At 36.4% G+C, this 18,181-nt stretch overlaps 2 protein-coding genes and 1 long non-coding RNA gene across 5 annotated transcripts; 2 read left to right on the top strand and 1 right to left on the bottom strand.

Moving 5' to 3' along the window:
• Nucleotides 1-771: 771 nt before the first annotated feature.
• LOC130467758 (uncharacterized) lies at nucleotides 772-15,987 on the top strand. 3 transcript variants are annotated; one of them, XM_056836520.1, is made up of 10 exons: nucleotides 772-915; nucleotides 6,316-6,373; nucleotides 7,738-8,747; nucleotides 8,831-9,075; nucleotides 9,394-9,606; nucleotides 9,689-9,781; nucleotides 12,638-12,739; nucleotides 12,867-13,295; nucleotides 13,390-13,464; nucleotides 15,849-15,987. In XM_056836520.1, exons 3-9 carry the CDS (start codon nucleotides 7,748-7,750, stop codon nucleotides 13,435-13,437), a joined length of 2,130 nt encoding a protein of 709 aa, XP_056692498.1. In that variant the 5' UTR covers nucleotides 772-915; nucleotides 6,316-6,373; nucleotides 7,738-7,747; the 3' UTR covers nucleotides 13,438-13,464; nucleotides 15,849-15,987. The 3 variants fall into 3 exon arrangements, with proteins under 3 accessions (XP_056692498.1, XP_056692500.1, XP_056692499.1); XM_056836522.1 differs by lacking the exon at nucleotides 6,316-6,373 and having other exon boundaries at nucleotides 7,759-8,747; XM_056836521.1 differs by lacking the exon at nucleotides 12,638-12,739.
• Nucleotides 1,772-5,305, top strand: LOC130467253 (uncharacterized). Its single transcript, XM_056835711.1, has 4 exons — nucleotides 1,772-4,146; nucleotides 4,234-4,533; nucleotides 4,613-4,718; nucleotides 4,796-5,305. The coding sequence occupies exons 1-4, from the start codon at nucleotides 1,772-1,774 to the stop codon at nucleotides 5,303-5,305; spliced, it is 3,291 nt and encodes a 1,096-aa protein (XP_056691689.1).
• LOC130467759 (uncharacterized) lies at nucleotides 10,722-11,936 on the bottom strand. Its single transcript, XR_008927497.1, has 2 exons — nucleotides 11,836-11,936; nucleotides 10,722-10,993 (listed from the first exon to the last, which is right to left on the bottom strand). It is a non-coding gene; the product is annotated as an uncharacterized lncRNA (long non-coding RNA).
• Nucleotides 15,988-18,181: the final 2,194 nt, after the last annotated feature.

Here is an 18,181-nt window from a genome sequence, read left to right as displayed (position 1 = left end):
ACTTCCTTGAATATGAGATAATATGGCTGCTTAATACGGAGTATGGTGATCACTTTTGAGTAATAAATGGAATAGCTAGCTTTCTATGGACTGTGACACTTGCACTCTCAGACGACATAGAAAATAGATCAGTCCTGATCAGATCAGTCCTGATCAGATCAGTCCTGATCAGATCAGTCCAGATCAGTCCTGATCAGATCAGTTCTGAACAGTCCTTACTGATCAATCCTGATCAGTCCTGATCAGTTCACTTCTGATCAGTTCACTTCTGATCAGTTCACTTCTGATCAGTTCATTTCTGATCAGTTCACTTCTGATCAGTTCACTTCTGATCAGTTCACTTCTGATCAGTTCACTTCTGATCAGTTCACTTCTGATCAGTTCACTTCTTCTCCTGTCCCTCTACGTTCACCACTATCTCCTTTCTCTCTCCTCTGGTATTTTTGTCGCCCCACAATAACGACTTTCGTAAACTCAATTGCTTGATCCCCTTATCGCGGAGTAGATTGCAGATAATATTTGCTTTTACTTTCCATGTAGAAAAAACACCCTTCTTTGACCTGCGCTTAGCCCATTGCTTCCCTACATTTGTTCATTTTCATGGAGCATTCATGGTCATGAATTGATATGTTTGTAGTGTTTTCTGTTTAAGTTGATAACTTCATCTACTATATTTTTTAGATTTTAAATTCCTGATAATGTTGTTGTCCTTATATTTTGACCATAATTTATCAACATTATCAGGTTTCGCCGACCACACCGGATCAAGGTTTCCTGTGATTCTTTAGCGTTGTTCGTAGGTTCGTGCATCAGTTCGTGCGTTGCTACACCGGTTCAAGGTTTCCTGCAAGTCTTTAGCGTTGTTCGTAGGTTCTGCATCGGTTCGTACGTTGCATATGCTCTTTGATACTAGAGGTATGTATACTATAAAGTCCCTTTTAGGTTTTTTATTGGACAATTGTTATTTCCCTAATTTTGTATGGACAAGGGTGGGCTACAACTCTGCAAGTTAGGTTTGTTAAGTGTTAGAATATAATTTCCGTGGCTTTACATTTCCTCGATGTCCAATATATATACAATGAGCATATACCGACGTTTATTGTGCTATCATAACTTACGTCAATCATGCAAAAGTTGGATCTTTCTATTGTATTCCTGTTGATTTAATTTCAAATGTTTTGATATAATAGCTTCAAATTTGTAAGTACGTATTTTTGTTAGCTTTGGCATTTTGTGTTGGTATTGTTTGTCTAATTACATTATCCCCACTACATAATTTTGCTTAGCTTAATTACATTTAATCCAAGAAATTTTACCATAAATTCTGATTATGTGATGCCACGTTACTTAAGGTACTCTTACTCTTTTTAAAAAATGGATTTATATTGTTGTCTTCGTGTGAAGTTGAAAATATCACCTTGTGCGCTAAAATCACATGCTTTATTTTCCTTGCAAATTCATGTGAAGTTGAAAGTATGATCTTGTACGCAAAAAGAAAATATAATATGGAAGTGATATAGGGTAATAACTTTTAGAAGATGAAGATAGATCACAAATATTAGTCACTAAGGAAGAATGATTAAACAAAAAACCATAAGTTATGGTATGAATTAAGAAGAGTTGTGTACGGAGGTGTTATGTGACTTAAATTAATCTCGTGTGATATATCAAGGTTCTAAGAATGATTATAATATTTTAATAAGTACATATAAAAATTTCCTATTCTGCGACCGACGTATATTACTAATTACTCAACTAATTTCGTATAGATATGGATAAAAGTTGGATCGATCTACCCACTGGTCATCATGTATATATCGACGGTTGTATGGAATTTATTGAGTTTGCCAAGCAAGATCTAGTCGAAGGAAAAATTAGATGTCCATGTAAGAACTGTAAGGTAGAGAAATGGTTCTCCGTAAATGAAGTGGAGAGGCATATTTTGTTTAAGGGATTTTATAAGTCATATAAGGATTGGATTTTTCATGGTAAAGGGGATACGTTTCAGCGTATGTTTGAGAGTGATGGAGGGATTACTAGTGAAGGATCCCTTGATAACCAAAGTGGGTTTGTAGGTCGAGATAATATGGGAGGGCTATTAAGATCAGCATTTAGTGTTAATATGCCTCCCAATTGCCCAAATTTAGAAGCACGAGAGGATGATGAATGGATTGAGGAGCCCTTGGCCTATGACACAGATGTAGAATATGATTATTCTACAATAGAAGAAGATGTGACATATAAGAAGTTGCTTGAAGCTTCTGAGGAGAAATTGTACGAGGGGTGTATCAATTTTTCAAAGTTATCTTTTCTGTTACACTTGTTTCACTTGAAGTGTATGAATCACTGGTCCATAGAATCTTTCAATATGTTGTTGAAGCTAATTCTAGATGCATTTCCTCAAATACTTGATTTTCCCTCTTCTTATTATTACAGTAAGAAAATGATAAAAGACTTGGGCCTTGGGTATGAAAAGATTGATGCTTGTCCGAATAATTGCATGTTGTATTGGGGTGAATTTTTAAAGAAAGACAAGTGTCATGTTTGTGGTACATCGAGGTGGAAGAAAACTAAGGATAGGGGCAACGTTGTAAGTGATCAAGGTACGGATACTTGTAAGAAAGGTGTGCCAGCTAAGGTAATGCGATATTTCCCTCTTATACCGAGACTAAAAAGAATCTACATGTCATCATCAACAGCAGAAGATATGAGATGGCATGATACAGAGCGATTGGGTGAAGATGATAAGAAGATTTTAAGGCATCCTTCAGATGGCTTAGCATGGAAGGCATTTGATGAGCGTCACAGTGATTTTGCATTAGACCCTCGTAGTGTTCGATTAGGTCTCGCGAGTGATGGTTTTAATCCTTACCGTTTAATGAACACCACTTATAGTACGTGGCCAGTGATGTTGATTCCTTATAATCTTCCACCATGGTTATGTATGAAACCGTCTTCTTTCATTCTGTCCACGCTTATTCCTGGAAAATCAGGTCCCGGAAATGATATTGACGTGTATCTGCAGCCATTAGTGCATGAATTGAAATTGCTGTGGACAGGGGTTGAAGCTTTTGATGCTTTTGCCGGAGAGAAATTTAATTTGCGTGCGGCTTTGCTTTGGACTATTAATGACTTTCCCGGCTATGCAATGCTCTCTGGTTTAAGCACAAAAGGTTACAATGCATGTCCTATATGCTTAGATTCCACGCCTTCTGATAGATTTGGGAGCAAGATTTGCTATTGTAGCTATAGAAAATGGTTACCTGCAGATCACCCATATCGATGTCAAGGTGACAAGTTTTGTGAGAAGTTTGGAACTAATGAGTGGGGTAAAGCCCCATCTCGTCCTAGCGGCACTGATATATTGAGGCAGCAAGAAAAGGTGAAGCATGTTTACGGAAAGTCGAAGGCACCACCGAAAAAGAGGCAAAGAGGACACGATGATGACGATGATGTCCAAGATGAAAGTGACTTTGGTACCAAGAGAAGCATATTCTTTGATTTGGTGTATTGGGAGCATAATCTTCTAAGGCATAATTTAGATGTGATGCACATTGAGAAAAACGTGTCTGAGAATATTTTGGGAACTCTTCTTAGCATGGATAAGAGTAGAGATAGTAGGAATGATCGAGAAGCCCTTGAAGCATGGAGAATAAAGTCTCACCTTTGGCTGAGTACTAATCCTAACGGAGGTGAATGCATGCCTCCGGCTTCCTATTCTATGTCTACGGAGGAGAAGGAGAGGTTCCTAAATGTTTTGCAGAAAATTAAAGTTCCTGATGGATATGGATCCAACCTTTCTAGTTGTGTGAATATGAAGCAAAGGAAGTTGATTAACCTCAAAAGTCATGACAACCATGTTCTAATGCAGGATATCCTTCCCGTTGCCTTAAGGGCCTCTAAAGCTACAAAAGTAATTGACTTGTTGGCTAGATTGTCTTCCTTTTTCAAGAAGTTGTGCTCTACAACTATTGATCCAGATGATTTAGATGGTCTTCAAAATGAAATTATTTTAACTCTTTGTGAGTTGGAAAAGGAGTTTCTGCCTTCATTTTTCACAATCATGGTCCATTTGTTGATTCACTTAGTGGAGGAGGTTAAACTTGGTGGACCAGTGCAATACAGATGGATGTATCCCATTGAAAGGTTAATATCTTACACGTCTAAATTATATTCTTTTTATTTAATATTTCACATTTATCATATATTAAGTACAAATGTTTTATTTGAAAGGTACTTGTCCCATTTGAAATCACATGTAACCAATAAAGCCCAACCTGAAGGATCTATTGCAGAAGGCTTCCTTTTAGAGGAGACAATTAGGTTTTGTTCGAGATATCTTCAAGGTGTTAAGACCATTTTCAACATACCTAAAAGGATGGATGATGACATTCCAAATCCCAATGATTACTTGTTTAATTCTGGTGGTCGAGTTATTGGGAAGGAGGTCAGCATTCGCCTTGATGACAAAAGCTTAAAACAAGCTCATCGCTACATTTTGCTTCACTCTGATGATATAAAAGGGGATCTGGAGTAAGTATTATGTTGGTTTTCTTTTGAATTATCAATTGTTATAATAGATGATTTTTAATTTTGTTCTTCTTCCATGAAGTGAATTTTTAACCGAGAAACGTCAAATGAACTTACAAAATCCTGTCACGGAGAGTGATGAAAGTAACTGGATCATCAATGAGTTTGGAGGGTGGCTACAAAATAAGGTTACTTAAGTTCTTTTAATGTGAATACATACTTCTTTTAAAAAAAATGTATTTGATTTAATGATGTATCATCGTAGGTACATTACATAGATGCAACCACCGAAGATGGGAAACTAAGAAAAGCTTTGGCGGGTGGTTTGCATTCTTATGGTAGAAAATTAAAAGGATACATAATCAATGGATACAAATTCCTTTCCACGGATCGCGATTCTCGTCTTTTGACACAAAATTCTGGAATTATGGTCGAAGCGGATGGAGATGCCTACTATGGAAAAGTGAAAGATATCTATGAATTAGATTATTACGGAGATTACAAAGTTGTATTGTTTCGTTGTGATTGGGTAGACATTCATAGGGGTGTAAAAGCATATCCAAATGGCGGAGTATGTGTCAATTTCTCTAAATTGATGCATTCTGGACGATTGTTGCAAGATGATCCATTTGTATTCTCATCTCAAGCAAAACAAGTTTTTTACATAGAAGATGAGATACAAAAGGGATGGTTGCATGTTGTTAAGAACAAGCCTAGAGATGTGTTTGATTTAGGGGATTCTTTACCAGTAGAGGAAGAGGGTGGGACCAATTGATCATGCTTATTTTTTATTGTTTTGCTTTGGATTTGTATTTGTTCATGACGTTGTGAGTCATATTGTTTAATCTGGTTGAATAATGAGTTATATACTTAATCTATACTCACTTATTTTATTGTCTACTAATGTCCAAGTACCCTACTACTAGTTTCTTTGATGGTGATACAGATATTTTTATACCGTTATTCCGTGAAAAGGGGGCAATTTATCTTTATTTTTTGTGATTTCCCCCTTTTGTATTTGATTTGGTTCATTGTTGTTGCAGTGTTGTTGTTGCTTTTCTTCCCTTTTTTGTTGCGCCTGTGGTACACAAGAAAATGTGTGTCAGGGGTGGGTTGGTCCATTATAACTAAACAATAAGGTTTATTGGGAAAAGATTGATTCTTGTTTGTATGCATCTGTCTTGGTTCTGAAAGTTTTACCCCCCCTTTGACAAAGCGTATCTGTCAGAGTTGCCAAAATATCATGCCTGGCTATCTAAGGAGAACCACACAGACAAACCGGTTTTGAATCTGTAAGATTAGTGAAATGCTGTGAGTTAATCATGAAATGACTCCAATGTAAAATATTGCTAAAAACAATTCACTAGATTTCATTGTTTATAACAGTAAACATCACTCCAGTAGTTTCCAATATTACACAAGTATCAACACGTTACCTCTTTACTTCTTCATTTATGTTTCTGTCTGTTTCGAGTTCTGCAATTTAGGCTTGATTCTCCCTTAGATGTTTGTGTTCTGCATTCATGTTAACAATTAACAATGTGCATCCACCTCTTCAAAGCTGCCATTTACTACTATACTAAGCTGCTGGATCACCCATTGGATCCTCTTTCTATGTCTTTTGACTTTGAGAATCATATGTGACCACCGACTTTATATAATTATAGCTAGCTTTTTTCAAGCTTCTCTAAGCTCATTTGTATTATAATATTGATCCTTTTATCGCCTGTTTTTTCTCCTATGGAATGTATAACTCTCTTGATAATCATTTTCTTAAAACTACAGGCTCAGGATATTACTGATTTAGGCTCTCTGAATCAAGCAGCAAAGATCTTTATTCTAGGTATGGTTCCCCTCCTTTCTTTTCAAAACAGAATGGGGAATAACTAATAAGGTAGCCAAATCATTTTGTTAATACATGTCAGACATGCAACTGTTGCTTGATGTTGTTTTGCTTCCTGATATGTTTGATGACTTGTTTTAGATTGTTCTTTAGCTTTTTCCTGGTGCCATGATAATATAAAAATTGAGAGTTTTCACTGTAGTCTGAATCTCAGAAAAGGAGGGTGTAGCAGGTTCATCTTGCCCTTTCCCTCATAACTGTAGAGCAAAAGTGTAGTAAATGAGTGTAGGCCAACTAAAATATTGCTTATAACTTCAGTCTAAACTACACCCAAAAAAAAGGAAGTGTGCCAGCTATGAGATCATCTCTTTGATCCATCAGAACTGAAAAAATTGTTTTTTGGCAACTGACAATAAGCTAGCTAGCAGATTTCTCAACCAAAACAGTTAAAATCAGAAATTGAGAAAGTACCTTGAGCTTCTTTTCTATATAGCGTGCATAGTCAGTCCACAAATCACTAGATATAGGAAACTCAGTGATAGCACGTTCATATAGAATCTGAACACGCGCAGGGTCACCTGCAGATTCTTCAAATTTCAAGTATCTCTGCAGAAACAAAATACATGTTAAAACCAATAAAGGGATAATTTGAGTTCAAGGGAGATAAACAAAATTCTTGCTACCCTCATTATCTTGATAGCTTCCTGTTCGTGCACCCAAAGATGTGAGATCAATCCCTCCAAATGCCATCCATCACCCTCCTCATTCCACCAAGCTGCTACACACTCATTCGCATCCACATTCGTAGGGGCCATAGTGCTAATTCGACCTCCAGGGAGATTTGGTAGCCACCTGGAGGTTGGTTGTTTCCATAGTGCTAATATCTTCACTTTCTGATAATATCTTCAGTGCATTTCCGTTAGTTGTTTCCTTTCTGGTTTGCCTTCTCTATATTGTTTCGTGCTTATGCTTGTAATGTGACAGGTTATAATGAAACTTAATAAAGGGATGAACGGAGCAAAAGGCCTTCCAATATAAAGTTTTCAAGTTCCTTGAAGGTTTCAGACTTTTGAGTCTATGACTTGTATATTCTAGACTCTAGATCACTCAGTGAGCTAACGACCAATTAGAGCCAGGATGAATTTCTTTTTCTCAATCAGATTTGCACTTTGCTTCTATATTTACGGAGTTTTCTGCTCATTGTAATTCTTGTTTATGTGAAAATGTTAAACTGATTTAACGTGTATGATTGTCACTTTGAGTGAATACCTATTATCCTATTTAGTGATTCATTCTTGTAGCAATTGAGTTCGTTTAATGACCTTTTTATTCATGGCTGATTGTGTTTCTTACTTTCTGAACAGGAACTAAAATATGAGTTACAGGACTAAAAGAACATTGGTAGCTATTGACGAAGGGTCGAGCATTGCTGCATCCAAGTCCCCAAAATCTTCTGATCCATCCACCCAAAACTGGGGACCGTTCAGTCCTCCAACACTTGGAGTGTCACAGACATTTGGGACGGTATCACAACCCATTAAGCAACCAGTAGCTGCTAAAAAAACCATGGTTGCACCACAATCATCCTTGCCTCGGCCTACTTCCATGGTTTCAAAGCCACAACTGAAGGCTTTATCAAAACCATCCTTTACCCAGACAAAACCATCCTCTAACCAATTACAACAACCAATTCCGCCCACTCTTACAGGAACAACACAAAGTAGATGGTATAAAGGACCTACGTTTCCCAATCTGACTGAAATTGCAACACAAAAAGCGTCAACACCGAATCCACACCAGCCTACTATGCAGCCTGTGTTGCAGCCTTTCAAAGCTACCTTGCAGCCTTCTTTGCAGCCTTTCAAAGCTTCCCAACAGCCTCAAACAGCTACCAATCAGCCTCAAAAAACTACCCATCAGCTTCACAAAGCTACACAACAGCCTCAAAAAGCTACACAACAGCCGGTATCTTCTTTTACAAGTGTCAAACCACATTTAGAGAAAAGAGCATTTATTGCACCTTTGGGAGCAACAAAACATGTGATGTCACAATCTCCTACACCACCAGACACCATGGCAATGAAAAAGAGAACCGGGAAGCAAGAAGGTCAGTTGCCTCCAACATACATGCATGTGAGTGAGAATGCATTTCAACCTCTGCGATCTCCTCCATCCAATCAGGTTGAGAGTGAAGTTATGCCAAACTACAACTGGGACGAATTTGAAGAATCGGCTTCTGAGAGTGAAAATGAATTTGATCAAGGAGAAGGAAGTGATACTGCTGTGAAGAAAGCAACACTTCGACATCGAATCATTATTCCAAATTGGCCAGAATCGAGGGAGTTTGATGAGAAGGTGGAGGCTATAGCTATAGGTAAACATGTCTCTACATCAAATATGCAAACTGTAAATTATCGATCTTGGTGATTTTTTAGTCTGATTTAGCTCCTGTGACAGATGCTGATGGAATACGACATCTGGTAAAGGGACCAGTTCTGCCTCGAGACGTTTGGCATGATGCAAAGGGGTTCAGATACATTGTCAAGCTCAATGAATTCAACCAACCTATTCGAAAAGGTGGGAAGATCCTTGTGAGCTTCCTTGGAGATATTGCAAAAAATGATTCACTTTGTCCAGTGGGAGTCCCAAGTTGGCGTGCTGTGAACAATCAGTTAAAAACTAATGTTGTTACAATGATTCGGGTATGTGGATTTATTGTTCTTAACACTTATGTTAATTGTAGTTTTATTTTAGCTTGGTTAACTGTGTAATTAGCTTTAAATTTATTCTGTTTCCATCTGTGTTCATCAATCAGTTGCCCGTTTTTCAGGTTTTTATTTGGTCATGGGGGTTCCGACCCCGGGTTAAGTTTCTGCAGAATCACTAAGTTCACCTAGCTAGTTCTGATCAGATCAGTGCTGATCAGATCAGACAGATCAGTCTGATCTGATCTGATCAGAACTAGCTAGGCAAATTATTTTGTTAACATTGTAACTTAATTTTCCTTTTTTTTTTTGAAGAAACATTTTGTGTTACCTGATGGACCTCTAGTTAACAAGGCACTAGTGATGCGTATTGACAAACCATGGAACAATCATCGATACAAATTGAAGAGGGATTTTTTCGATCCAGTGAATAAATCTCGAGAAGAGAACTATGCCAACGTGCCTGATGGAGTGTCCACTAGGAGTTGGACGGAATTGGTAGATTATTGGCTTTTACCAGAGGCCATGGTTTGTGACCCCAAAATATCCTAAATTTAGTAAGTTTTATTTGTTTCACCTATATATGCTAACATTGGTTTCATGAAACTAGGAAAAATCTGAAATGGGAAAAAATGCTCGAGCTTTACAAGGCAATAAGCACAACAGTGGTGCTACAAGCTTTGCTAATCGAAGAGTTGATATGGTATGCTTTTCAACCTAGCTATTTGGTTTGTAGCATTTCAATTGCTATAGGTGCTAAGTCTAAAATTCATAAACAAATAAGAGTGATATAAAAGTCTAAAATTCATAAACAAATAAGAGTAATATTTACTCGTATATGCATATCTAATCTCACACATAAGGACATTCTTTAGTTTTCTAATGTTAAAGTAGAGAAATGTAGAAAAGTTGGCTATGCGGGCAAATGGAATTGAAAGCAGCAGCTGGGAAAATCTTCCTACTTTCCGTTTCTGTTATAAACCATGTTGCAGAAGTATACATTATGTGACTCTTCAAACGTTTTGGAGATAGTTGTCCTAGATTCTCATGAACTTAGAGCTTTTAGGATCAGGAAACGGGGTTACCTGACACTATTACTGTCAAATAGAGTCAACTTTTTAACAGGAACTAAGAAGTATGATTCTGGAGGGTGGTCTGGGGATGGGAGCGGGTGTGCGTGGCTACTCCAAGTTTAAAGTAGAAAAAATCAGAAAGCAGAGGCAATGAAGTCCATCTGCAGTGCATGAAGCTGCAAAAACTATTCAATTTAAACAACAAAGGCAGTATTTTATTCTATTACATTATCCCCATAAACTTAAGGCGATAAAAAATTGTTCACAAAGTTCTAACCAAAAGTCAATAACAAAGAATAAAAATTATGCATAATTAAGCATAACTAATCATTATTCGATCTGCATTTTTACAACAAAAACCCTGCAATGATAATCAATTAATTGTGAACGAAACATGTTTAGCTGTTAGTCTGTAGGTGTAGCCTGTAAATTACATTGTTGGTCTTAGTGAGAACAGATCAAGTAAGTAGCTGTTAAAAGATAAATTGTTATGGAGATCTATGTTTGAGATAGGCCAGCAATTAATGGTTCTTGCATTTGCTCTGAACACACTAAAATGCAAATTCACAATGAAATGACAAAGAGTTGATTCTGCTACGTATCCAATAACATATTCTGGTATTACACAAATGGAAGAAAAGTCATATACAGAGTAGTCATATATTCTGGGATTAGTTATCTTTATCTACTTTCTTGAAATCCAGGAAGCAACAATGGAGTTAGGGCAACTGTAGGCAGAAACTTTATCGGAGATGCGGCCTTGTGAGCTGCATATGCAAGTGAAAATGTCCCAACTTTCTCACTTGTTTCAGTTGATGATATTCCCAGCTATTGAAGTAAGGCTGAGACATCAAAACCAGCATTAATAAGAGCATAGCATAATGTAAATAAAATTAGAGATGATGTGAAGTGCGGCCTTGTGAGCTGCAAATGTTGCAAATCAACACCATTATTATTTCTAATTTGAGATTAATCAAGCACAACAGCCTAAACATGACTAATTCAAGAGTAAATCAATTACACAAATTCAAACCTATCCAATCAACAAACAACCAACAACATTCCTTTCTCTATTAACATTTCAACCAAAATAACAAAGCTTCACCTCACCACCACCAGTCCACCATATAATTTATTCCCGAAATAATGTCTTTGATCCTTTAAAATGAGTTTTTGATAATTGGTCAAGCCATTCAGCACTAAAACTCACTAATTTAGCTAAATTCTAGCTGACATCAAAAGTTAACAACCAACTAACTAATATGGTTCTTTCCTAAACATCTCACTCGAAACCAATTAAGTATTCATTCAGCAAACCATATATGTTCCAGGAAATTCTAATCCCCTTCATGATGACATACATTGTTCTAGAACTTTTGATAATTGATCAAGCCATTCAGCACTAAAACTCACTAATTTAGCTAAATTCTAGCTGACATAAAAAGTTAACAACCAACTAATCCGGTTCTTTCCCAAACATCTGACTCGAAACCAATAAAGTATTCATTCAGGAAACCATATATGTTCCAGGAAATTCTAATCCCCTTCATGATGACAATACATTGTTCTAGAACTGAAAACCAACAGGAAATCCAAGCTCGCTAAAGGATATACAGAAGCCAAAATCAATAAACACAACAATAACAGAATAAAACGTATGTAAACGGCTGCAAGAACAACATACCATACAGAGAACATCCATGACACTCTTGGCCACCACTTTCAGGCAACAGCTTGACCCTAAACTTCTGAACTCCACTCTTAGCATCGGTATTCGACTCTGCCCTTCGGCGCTGCCCTCACAACCTTCAAAGAGTTAGGCTTTTCCTTCTCCTTCTCCTTCTTATGAGGGGAAATCGGAACCCTATGGTGCCCGTGGGACAGCGTCGAAGTCGTCCAATTGGTCTGGGTTTTCATTTTATTTACTCACTTAGTAGTCAAATTATCTGTCAATGTTTACATTATCAGATTATAAGAATCGATAGATTATCTGTTAGTCCTCTGTCAAAAGCATAGAGGCCAGCTGGGATCATGGGATTCATCAATGTCCATATTGATTTTAATTATTGGATCATGTAAGATAAACTAAAAACAATGCAAAGAAAATGTACCTGCAAACAAGTTTGCAAAAACTTATTTACCTAATATCTTAATAACTAGAACTAATATTTGCCACTTGTTACAGAAACAAAACAAACTGAATACAGGTATAAAGCAACTATTGGCTGATATTTCTTCTGTTTATTATCTTCCCTGCATCTACAAGGAAACGTACTCCTGAATTCCCCTTAGCCTGACACAATTAGCAGAGAGCTTGCTGATGTCACTGCCTCTGTTGCCGACTCTGTCACCCCTTGCAAAGTGGCAATGCACCCAGCAACCCTACTACGGGGATAACAACTCAAAGTGTTAAACAAATATAGTGATAGTCGGTTTAAGAACTTCAAAATTTCAGTTTTCAATTTATTTTTTTCCTGAAATTGCAGAAAGAGAAGAAAGGAGTGTTTAGCGAATTGGCATTTTTCAAATCAGTTTACGCCAAAGAAGATGGAAGCCTTAAAGAGGGCACACTTCCTCATCAATTTGTGGTATCATTGCATAAAGCTAATTCTATAAATCAATCTTGTCTCTTGAAGTCTATTTATTTTTTTCTTTGCTTGTACATAGTATTCTTGGTTAATAGATTTTGAGTGATCTTTTCATATTATATAACAGGAGGATGCCAACAAAAAGGTCCAAGAAAATCTTGCGAGTTCCTCTTCTTCAAAGCCCGTAATTGAAATTGAGAATGCAGTCTTTAATGAGCTCATGTATAAAGGTGAAGTACCTAAACGTCCTCTGAATTATGGATTTGGAGTGAAGCAAAGCGACATCTTTGGAGTGGAAGGTTTGCTGAGGAAAGAAGGGTCAAGCTATGTTAACAACAATGCTATGGAAGTGGAGAACATGAAAGGTGAAATATCAGTTGTCAAGAAGCAAAATGAGGACCTTGCGCAACAAAATCAAGTTCTAAACACCAAGTTTGAAGAAACAACACAATCATTTAAAATGATTGCTTCTTTTTTGGGACAAGTTTTGAAGGAAGTACGCAAAGGGAATGTTTCATCGAACCTTTTAGATGGTGCGGAATCAGCAATAAATATGGTTAGTTATTTCTGGAAATTATTCTGATTGAGCATCATGTATCATTACCTGAAATGTGGCATATCTAATTTACATATTAAAATGCTTTTTGTAGATTACTGATGATTCTGGTGGCAATGGTGACAACCAGGCCGAGAAATGAGACTTTGACACTATTGCCAAATGCAAGGTAATTTCATATGGAATTAATTAACTACATTTCATTCTTTATAGATAAACTTATAGCTGAAACAAGCTTTATAGTTGTCGATTATTTATGGATGATGGTGAGATTAGAAGGTAGATGTTTAGATTTAGTATTATCATAATAAGGTATTATGTTGATATTAGCTGAAACACGAGTTTGGTGTTAGGTCTGGGTTGTTAACAAACTATGGTTTCTGTTAGTTAATTTATGATGCTCCTTCTGTAACGCGTAAAGAAAACACAGTGTTAAATGTCAATCCAAGACAGCAGCGACTCCGACTTACTCTCCTGATAAAACCTCATTCGAACTCTGACCATGAGTGAGAGATAAGTCTGAAATCAACTACTATAAAAAGTTTTAGTTGCCATAGAAATTGCTCATAGTATAAGCTTGTTTTCTGTTTGATTGACTTCTATAGTCTGTTTCGTTTTTGGTCTGTTCACTCATAGTACTATCTTAGAAAAATCGTATCAATCTGTTTTTCCTTATCCGTTTCTGGTTGTAACTGTTGCTTCGCCCTCTCAAAGTTGTCCACCATTGGAAGAAGACTCTCAATTACTTCTCCCTGTGCATCGCTTCGAACTGATAGTCTCTCTTTACCTGATCTCCTTCTAAAGTTATCAAAGTCAGCTTGCAGGCGGATAAATCTATCCTTTCCAGAAGTTATCTCTTCTGTCAAAGTTGATAATTTCTCAACCAACTCGTTCTTTTCTGTTTCTAGTCGGTAAACAGCGATCTCTATTCTGTAATGGTCTGATAATCCCCAGTTAAACAGCCTCCTTATAATATTTAGTGAGAGTTTCCACACTTTCCCACATATTCTTGGTACTTGTCTCTTCTTCTGTTTCCCCAACTTCCTCCTCTAGCATTTCCTCATCCATCTAAAATCACCAGTAAAAAGAAAATCATAAGAAATGAATACCAATTACCAATAAATGAATACCAAGTACAAATTCTTTAGTTATTGTACTTGTAAGCATCACTTGCTTTGCTTCTCATCACGCCTGAATATTATATCAAAGGAAAAAAGAAAGTTCTTGGGGTCTTAATCTAAATCTATAACTGACAAGAGGAACTAAACTCGAAAGATTAAGAATCTACAGCTTTGATAACATGAGAAAACTGAATCTGCTGCTACTGCTACTGTTGTTGAGGTCCTGATGTTGAGGTCCTGCTACTGCTACTGAATCTGAAAACTGAAAGTTCTTGAGGTCCTGCTGTTGTAGCTGCTGCTACTGCTCAGTCTTGGTGTTACGTAGTTTTGCAGGTTTGCAGTCAGTCAGGCATACTGTTCTGCTCAGGCTGGCTTGCTGTTGTGCAGTTCTTTTGTGCAAACCTTGTGTTGTTCAGTCTGGTTCTGCTGTGTAGCTTGTTGGGCTGGTGTCTTGTTTTTTTTTTTTTGGTTTTCAAATGGGCAAGCCTGATAATTAAAGAAAGTCACAGTTTAAGCAGCAAGTTAATGAACATCAGAGGCTAAGGATAAGAAAGCCATTATGACTAAGGTAAGACTATATACCTTTTTCCTTCCTAACTTGTCACCTAACCACCCAAAGATGAGTTGCCCAGCAAAGGTACCACACAAGGCCACATTCATGGGTATAAACCCTGGGCTAGTTGGATTTGGCTCAGTGTAATAGAGACGGCCTAAGATTTTGGTCACCACAGATACGGAGAAAAGCTCATAGACATTAGTAAAGAAGCCCATACCAAGAATCATGAAAACTTTCAAGTGGTACCATTGTGTCTTTGCTACGTCAAGTACACTTAGCACTTTTAACTTTTGTCTCTTCGCCATTGATTAGGAAGTAGGAACTAACCTTTAATTCATACAGGGAAAAAACAAGGCAAAAATCAAATGTTAATGTTTAAAGTGTTATTATACAAGCATTGCAAATTTGTAAAAAATGACCTTTTATAACTCAAATTTTGCGAGTTTGGCTGGTGTCGTTGTAGAATGTTTTAGTGTTTTTTGTTTTTGCTTGGGTGCGGGCTGTGCTCCCTTAGCTTTTGTTTCCCTTGTTGTTTTCTGTTGGTTGTTGTTTGGGTTTCTACCTTTGGTAATTAAGTTAACTAATTTACCAATAATATATATATATATATATATATATATATATATATATATATATATATATATATATATATATATATATATATATATATATATATATATATATATATATATATATATATTCATTGTTCATGTCTATATTTCTAATAGTCATGCATTTTTCCCTTGATTAATAGTTGATATTATTTTGAGAAGACGACTAGTAGTTAGGTTCAAGCTGGTTAGGATTACTGTTAATTTTCCCTTGATTTTATGGAATGTTCATCATACTATATTTGACATTAAATTTTCTTTGCAGATTATTGATGATTCAAGTGGTAATAGTAAATGTAGATCAAGAGATGAACAAGTTATCTTGAAGCTAAGCTAGCATAACGATATGTTTACTTGTTCGTAGTCAGGAAGTTGTTTTTATTTAGTTTTGGACTATCTTGTAGAAAAAATGATAATGCTAGTTAGAAAGTTATTTGTTTTAAAATATCGCTTTTATTTCAGTTTGACTAGACTCTGCGAATTAATTTAATGTATAGATGATTTTTATCACTTTTCCTAAATTAACTACTTAAGTATATATGAATCATAGCAAGTTAATATGTTGCTTTAAGATATATAGTGTACGTACGTAGTAAGTTAATGTATTTGATTATGATTAATTATCTATGGTCGATATATATTTTTATAGATAATTCATGATTTTAGATTAATATATATATATATATATATATATGAAAAAAATATGATGCAAATTGTGACGCTCCAAAGCGTCTAAATTATTATGTATATATGAAAAATAATATGATGCAAATTGTGACGCTCCAAAGGGTCTAAATTATTTTGGAGGGAATGGGGGGACCTCGCACGAAAGTGAACATATAGTGACTCTAATAAGAGACTATATATTTCGGGTGTCTAAAGCGTCTCTATGTGGTTTATAGTGGCGGAAAAATGTGTCTATACACGTGCAAATAGTGACGCTTTATACAGTCTAAATATTGCGACTCTCTAAAGAGTCACTATATCCCAAATAGCGACGGAGAAATATGTCGATATTTTGCAAATTGTGACGCTCTAAAGCGTCGGTAAATAGCGGCAATGAAAATAGCGACCCTCTCCCAAAGCGTCGCTATGTGAAATAGCGACACTGTAGAGCGTCACAATTTATCCCAAAAAGCGTCACAATGTGCCGCGTTTTTTTGTAGTGAAAATTACTTATTGCCTAAGAAGCAATAAAACAGGGTTGTTTAAGTTAAGAGTTCTTCACAGAACTTGGGAAGATCACATGTCTGTTAACTTAATGGTTCTTCATTGCAAAATGCGTAGAACCACTATTGTAGAAAGAAAGACTAGATCACAAAATAAGCAAACTCAAAAGATCTTATCATCTATCTCGAAGAAAATTCGATGAAAAGGATATTAATATTGGCAAAGCATGATAAATAAACCTACGCAACAAGTGAGAAACAACACTCACGTTGTGGCACTGGAAATCAAGCATAGCTTTGAATTCCATTAATTGTTTTAAAGATGGGTTAGAGGCCCATGGTTGTAAAACATTGGTGTTGAACATTTATCATATATGAAATGTATTTTCATATTCCATTTAATCTTGGTTTAGTATTAAATGATGACTCTTATCAATTTGACAATATATTCAAGATAGACTGTCAGGACCAGTCCTGTGACTAAGAAATGTCTATCAACTGAACTTGAATGTCAAAAGTTGAAAATGGTCCCTGGTCGGAGTTTTCTATAAAGATGGACGCACAGAAAACGTTAGACGACTAGAATGCAAGATGACTAGTAGTTCTGTTTCTTGAACAATGTGGACATGGCAATGTCATAATCATTTGCATAGATACTTAATTTGGGAAGACTAGTATCGGACAGACCTATGAAACTTTACTGTAATAGATGAAAATCTGTCATAAGTAAATTTCATTAAAATTATTAGACACTAATCCTCAATACCTGAGTGATTTGAGATTACTTGTTTGAGAACTGCTTACTTTGACGTTGTCAACCGTCGCACCGTAAAAGGAGGCTATAAAGGCAACGCTCAGGTAATCACCTATCAAACGAAGTCTAATCTCAAGATCGCAAGATTGGAATTGTCCTCCCATAAATCGGGATGAGATGCTTAAAAGTTGTACAAGGCCACTCGGAGAGCTAGAAACTGTAAAATGCATGGTCGTGCTCAGATGAATCATAGGATATGATTATCTGTTTATTTGATTAGTTGAATTCTGAAACCGAGAAACACCTCTGGACGTAATAAGGATGACAACTCTTACCTTATGTTCATGAGCAAGCATCGAGCGACAAAGGAATTAGGAAATGCACACTTGTCCCTAAGGACAAGTGGGAGACGGAAGGAAATAATGCCCTTGGTCCAAGTATGCATTTAATGATAAGTCTAATAAAGGAGGTTCAGTATTAATTGACAAGTTAATAATTCAGTGAGATCAAGTGAGCTGAATGCCTAGCTAGAGGCCGCTTCAGTTCAAGTGGAATTAATGATATTAATCAACAGCTTACTCTTGACTGAACCCGTAGGGTCACACAAATAGTACGTAAACAGATCAAGTACGTATTTAATGGCATTAAATACTCCATCTATGAATATTCGGAATC

The sequence above is a fragment of the Spinacia oleracea genome, chromosome 2, assembly GCF_020520425.1.
Source record: "Spinacia oleracea cultivar Varoflay chromosome 2, BTI_SOV_V1, whole genome shotgun sequence".
In the NCBI taxonomy this organism is placed as follows: domain Eukaryota; kingdom Viridiplantae; phylum Streptophyta; class Magnoliopsida; order Caryophyllales; family Amaranthaceae; genus Spinacia; species Spinacia oleracea.
This window is presented reverse-complemented; position numbering and strand designations above follow the sequence as displayed.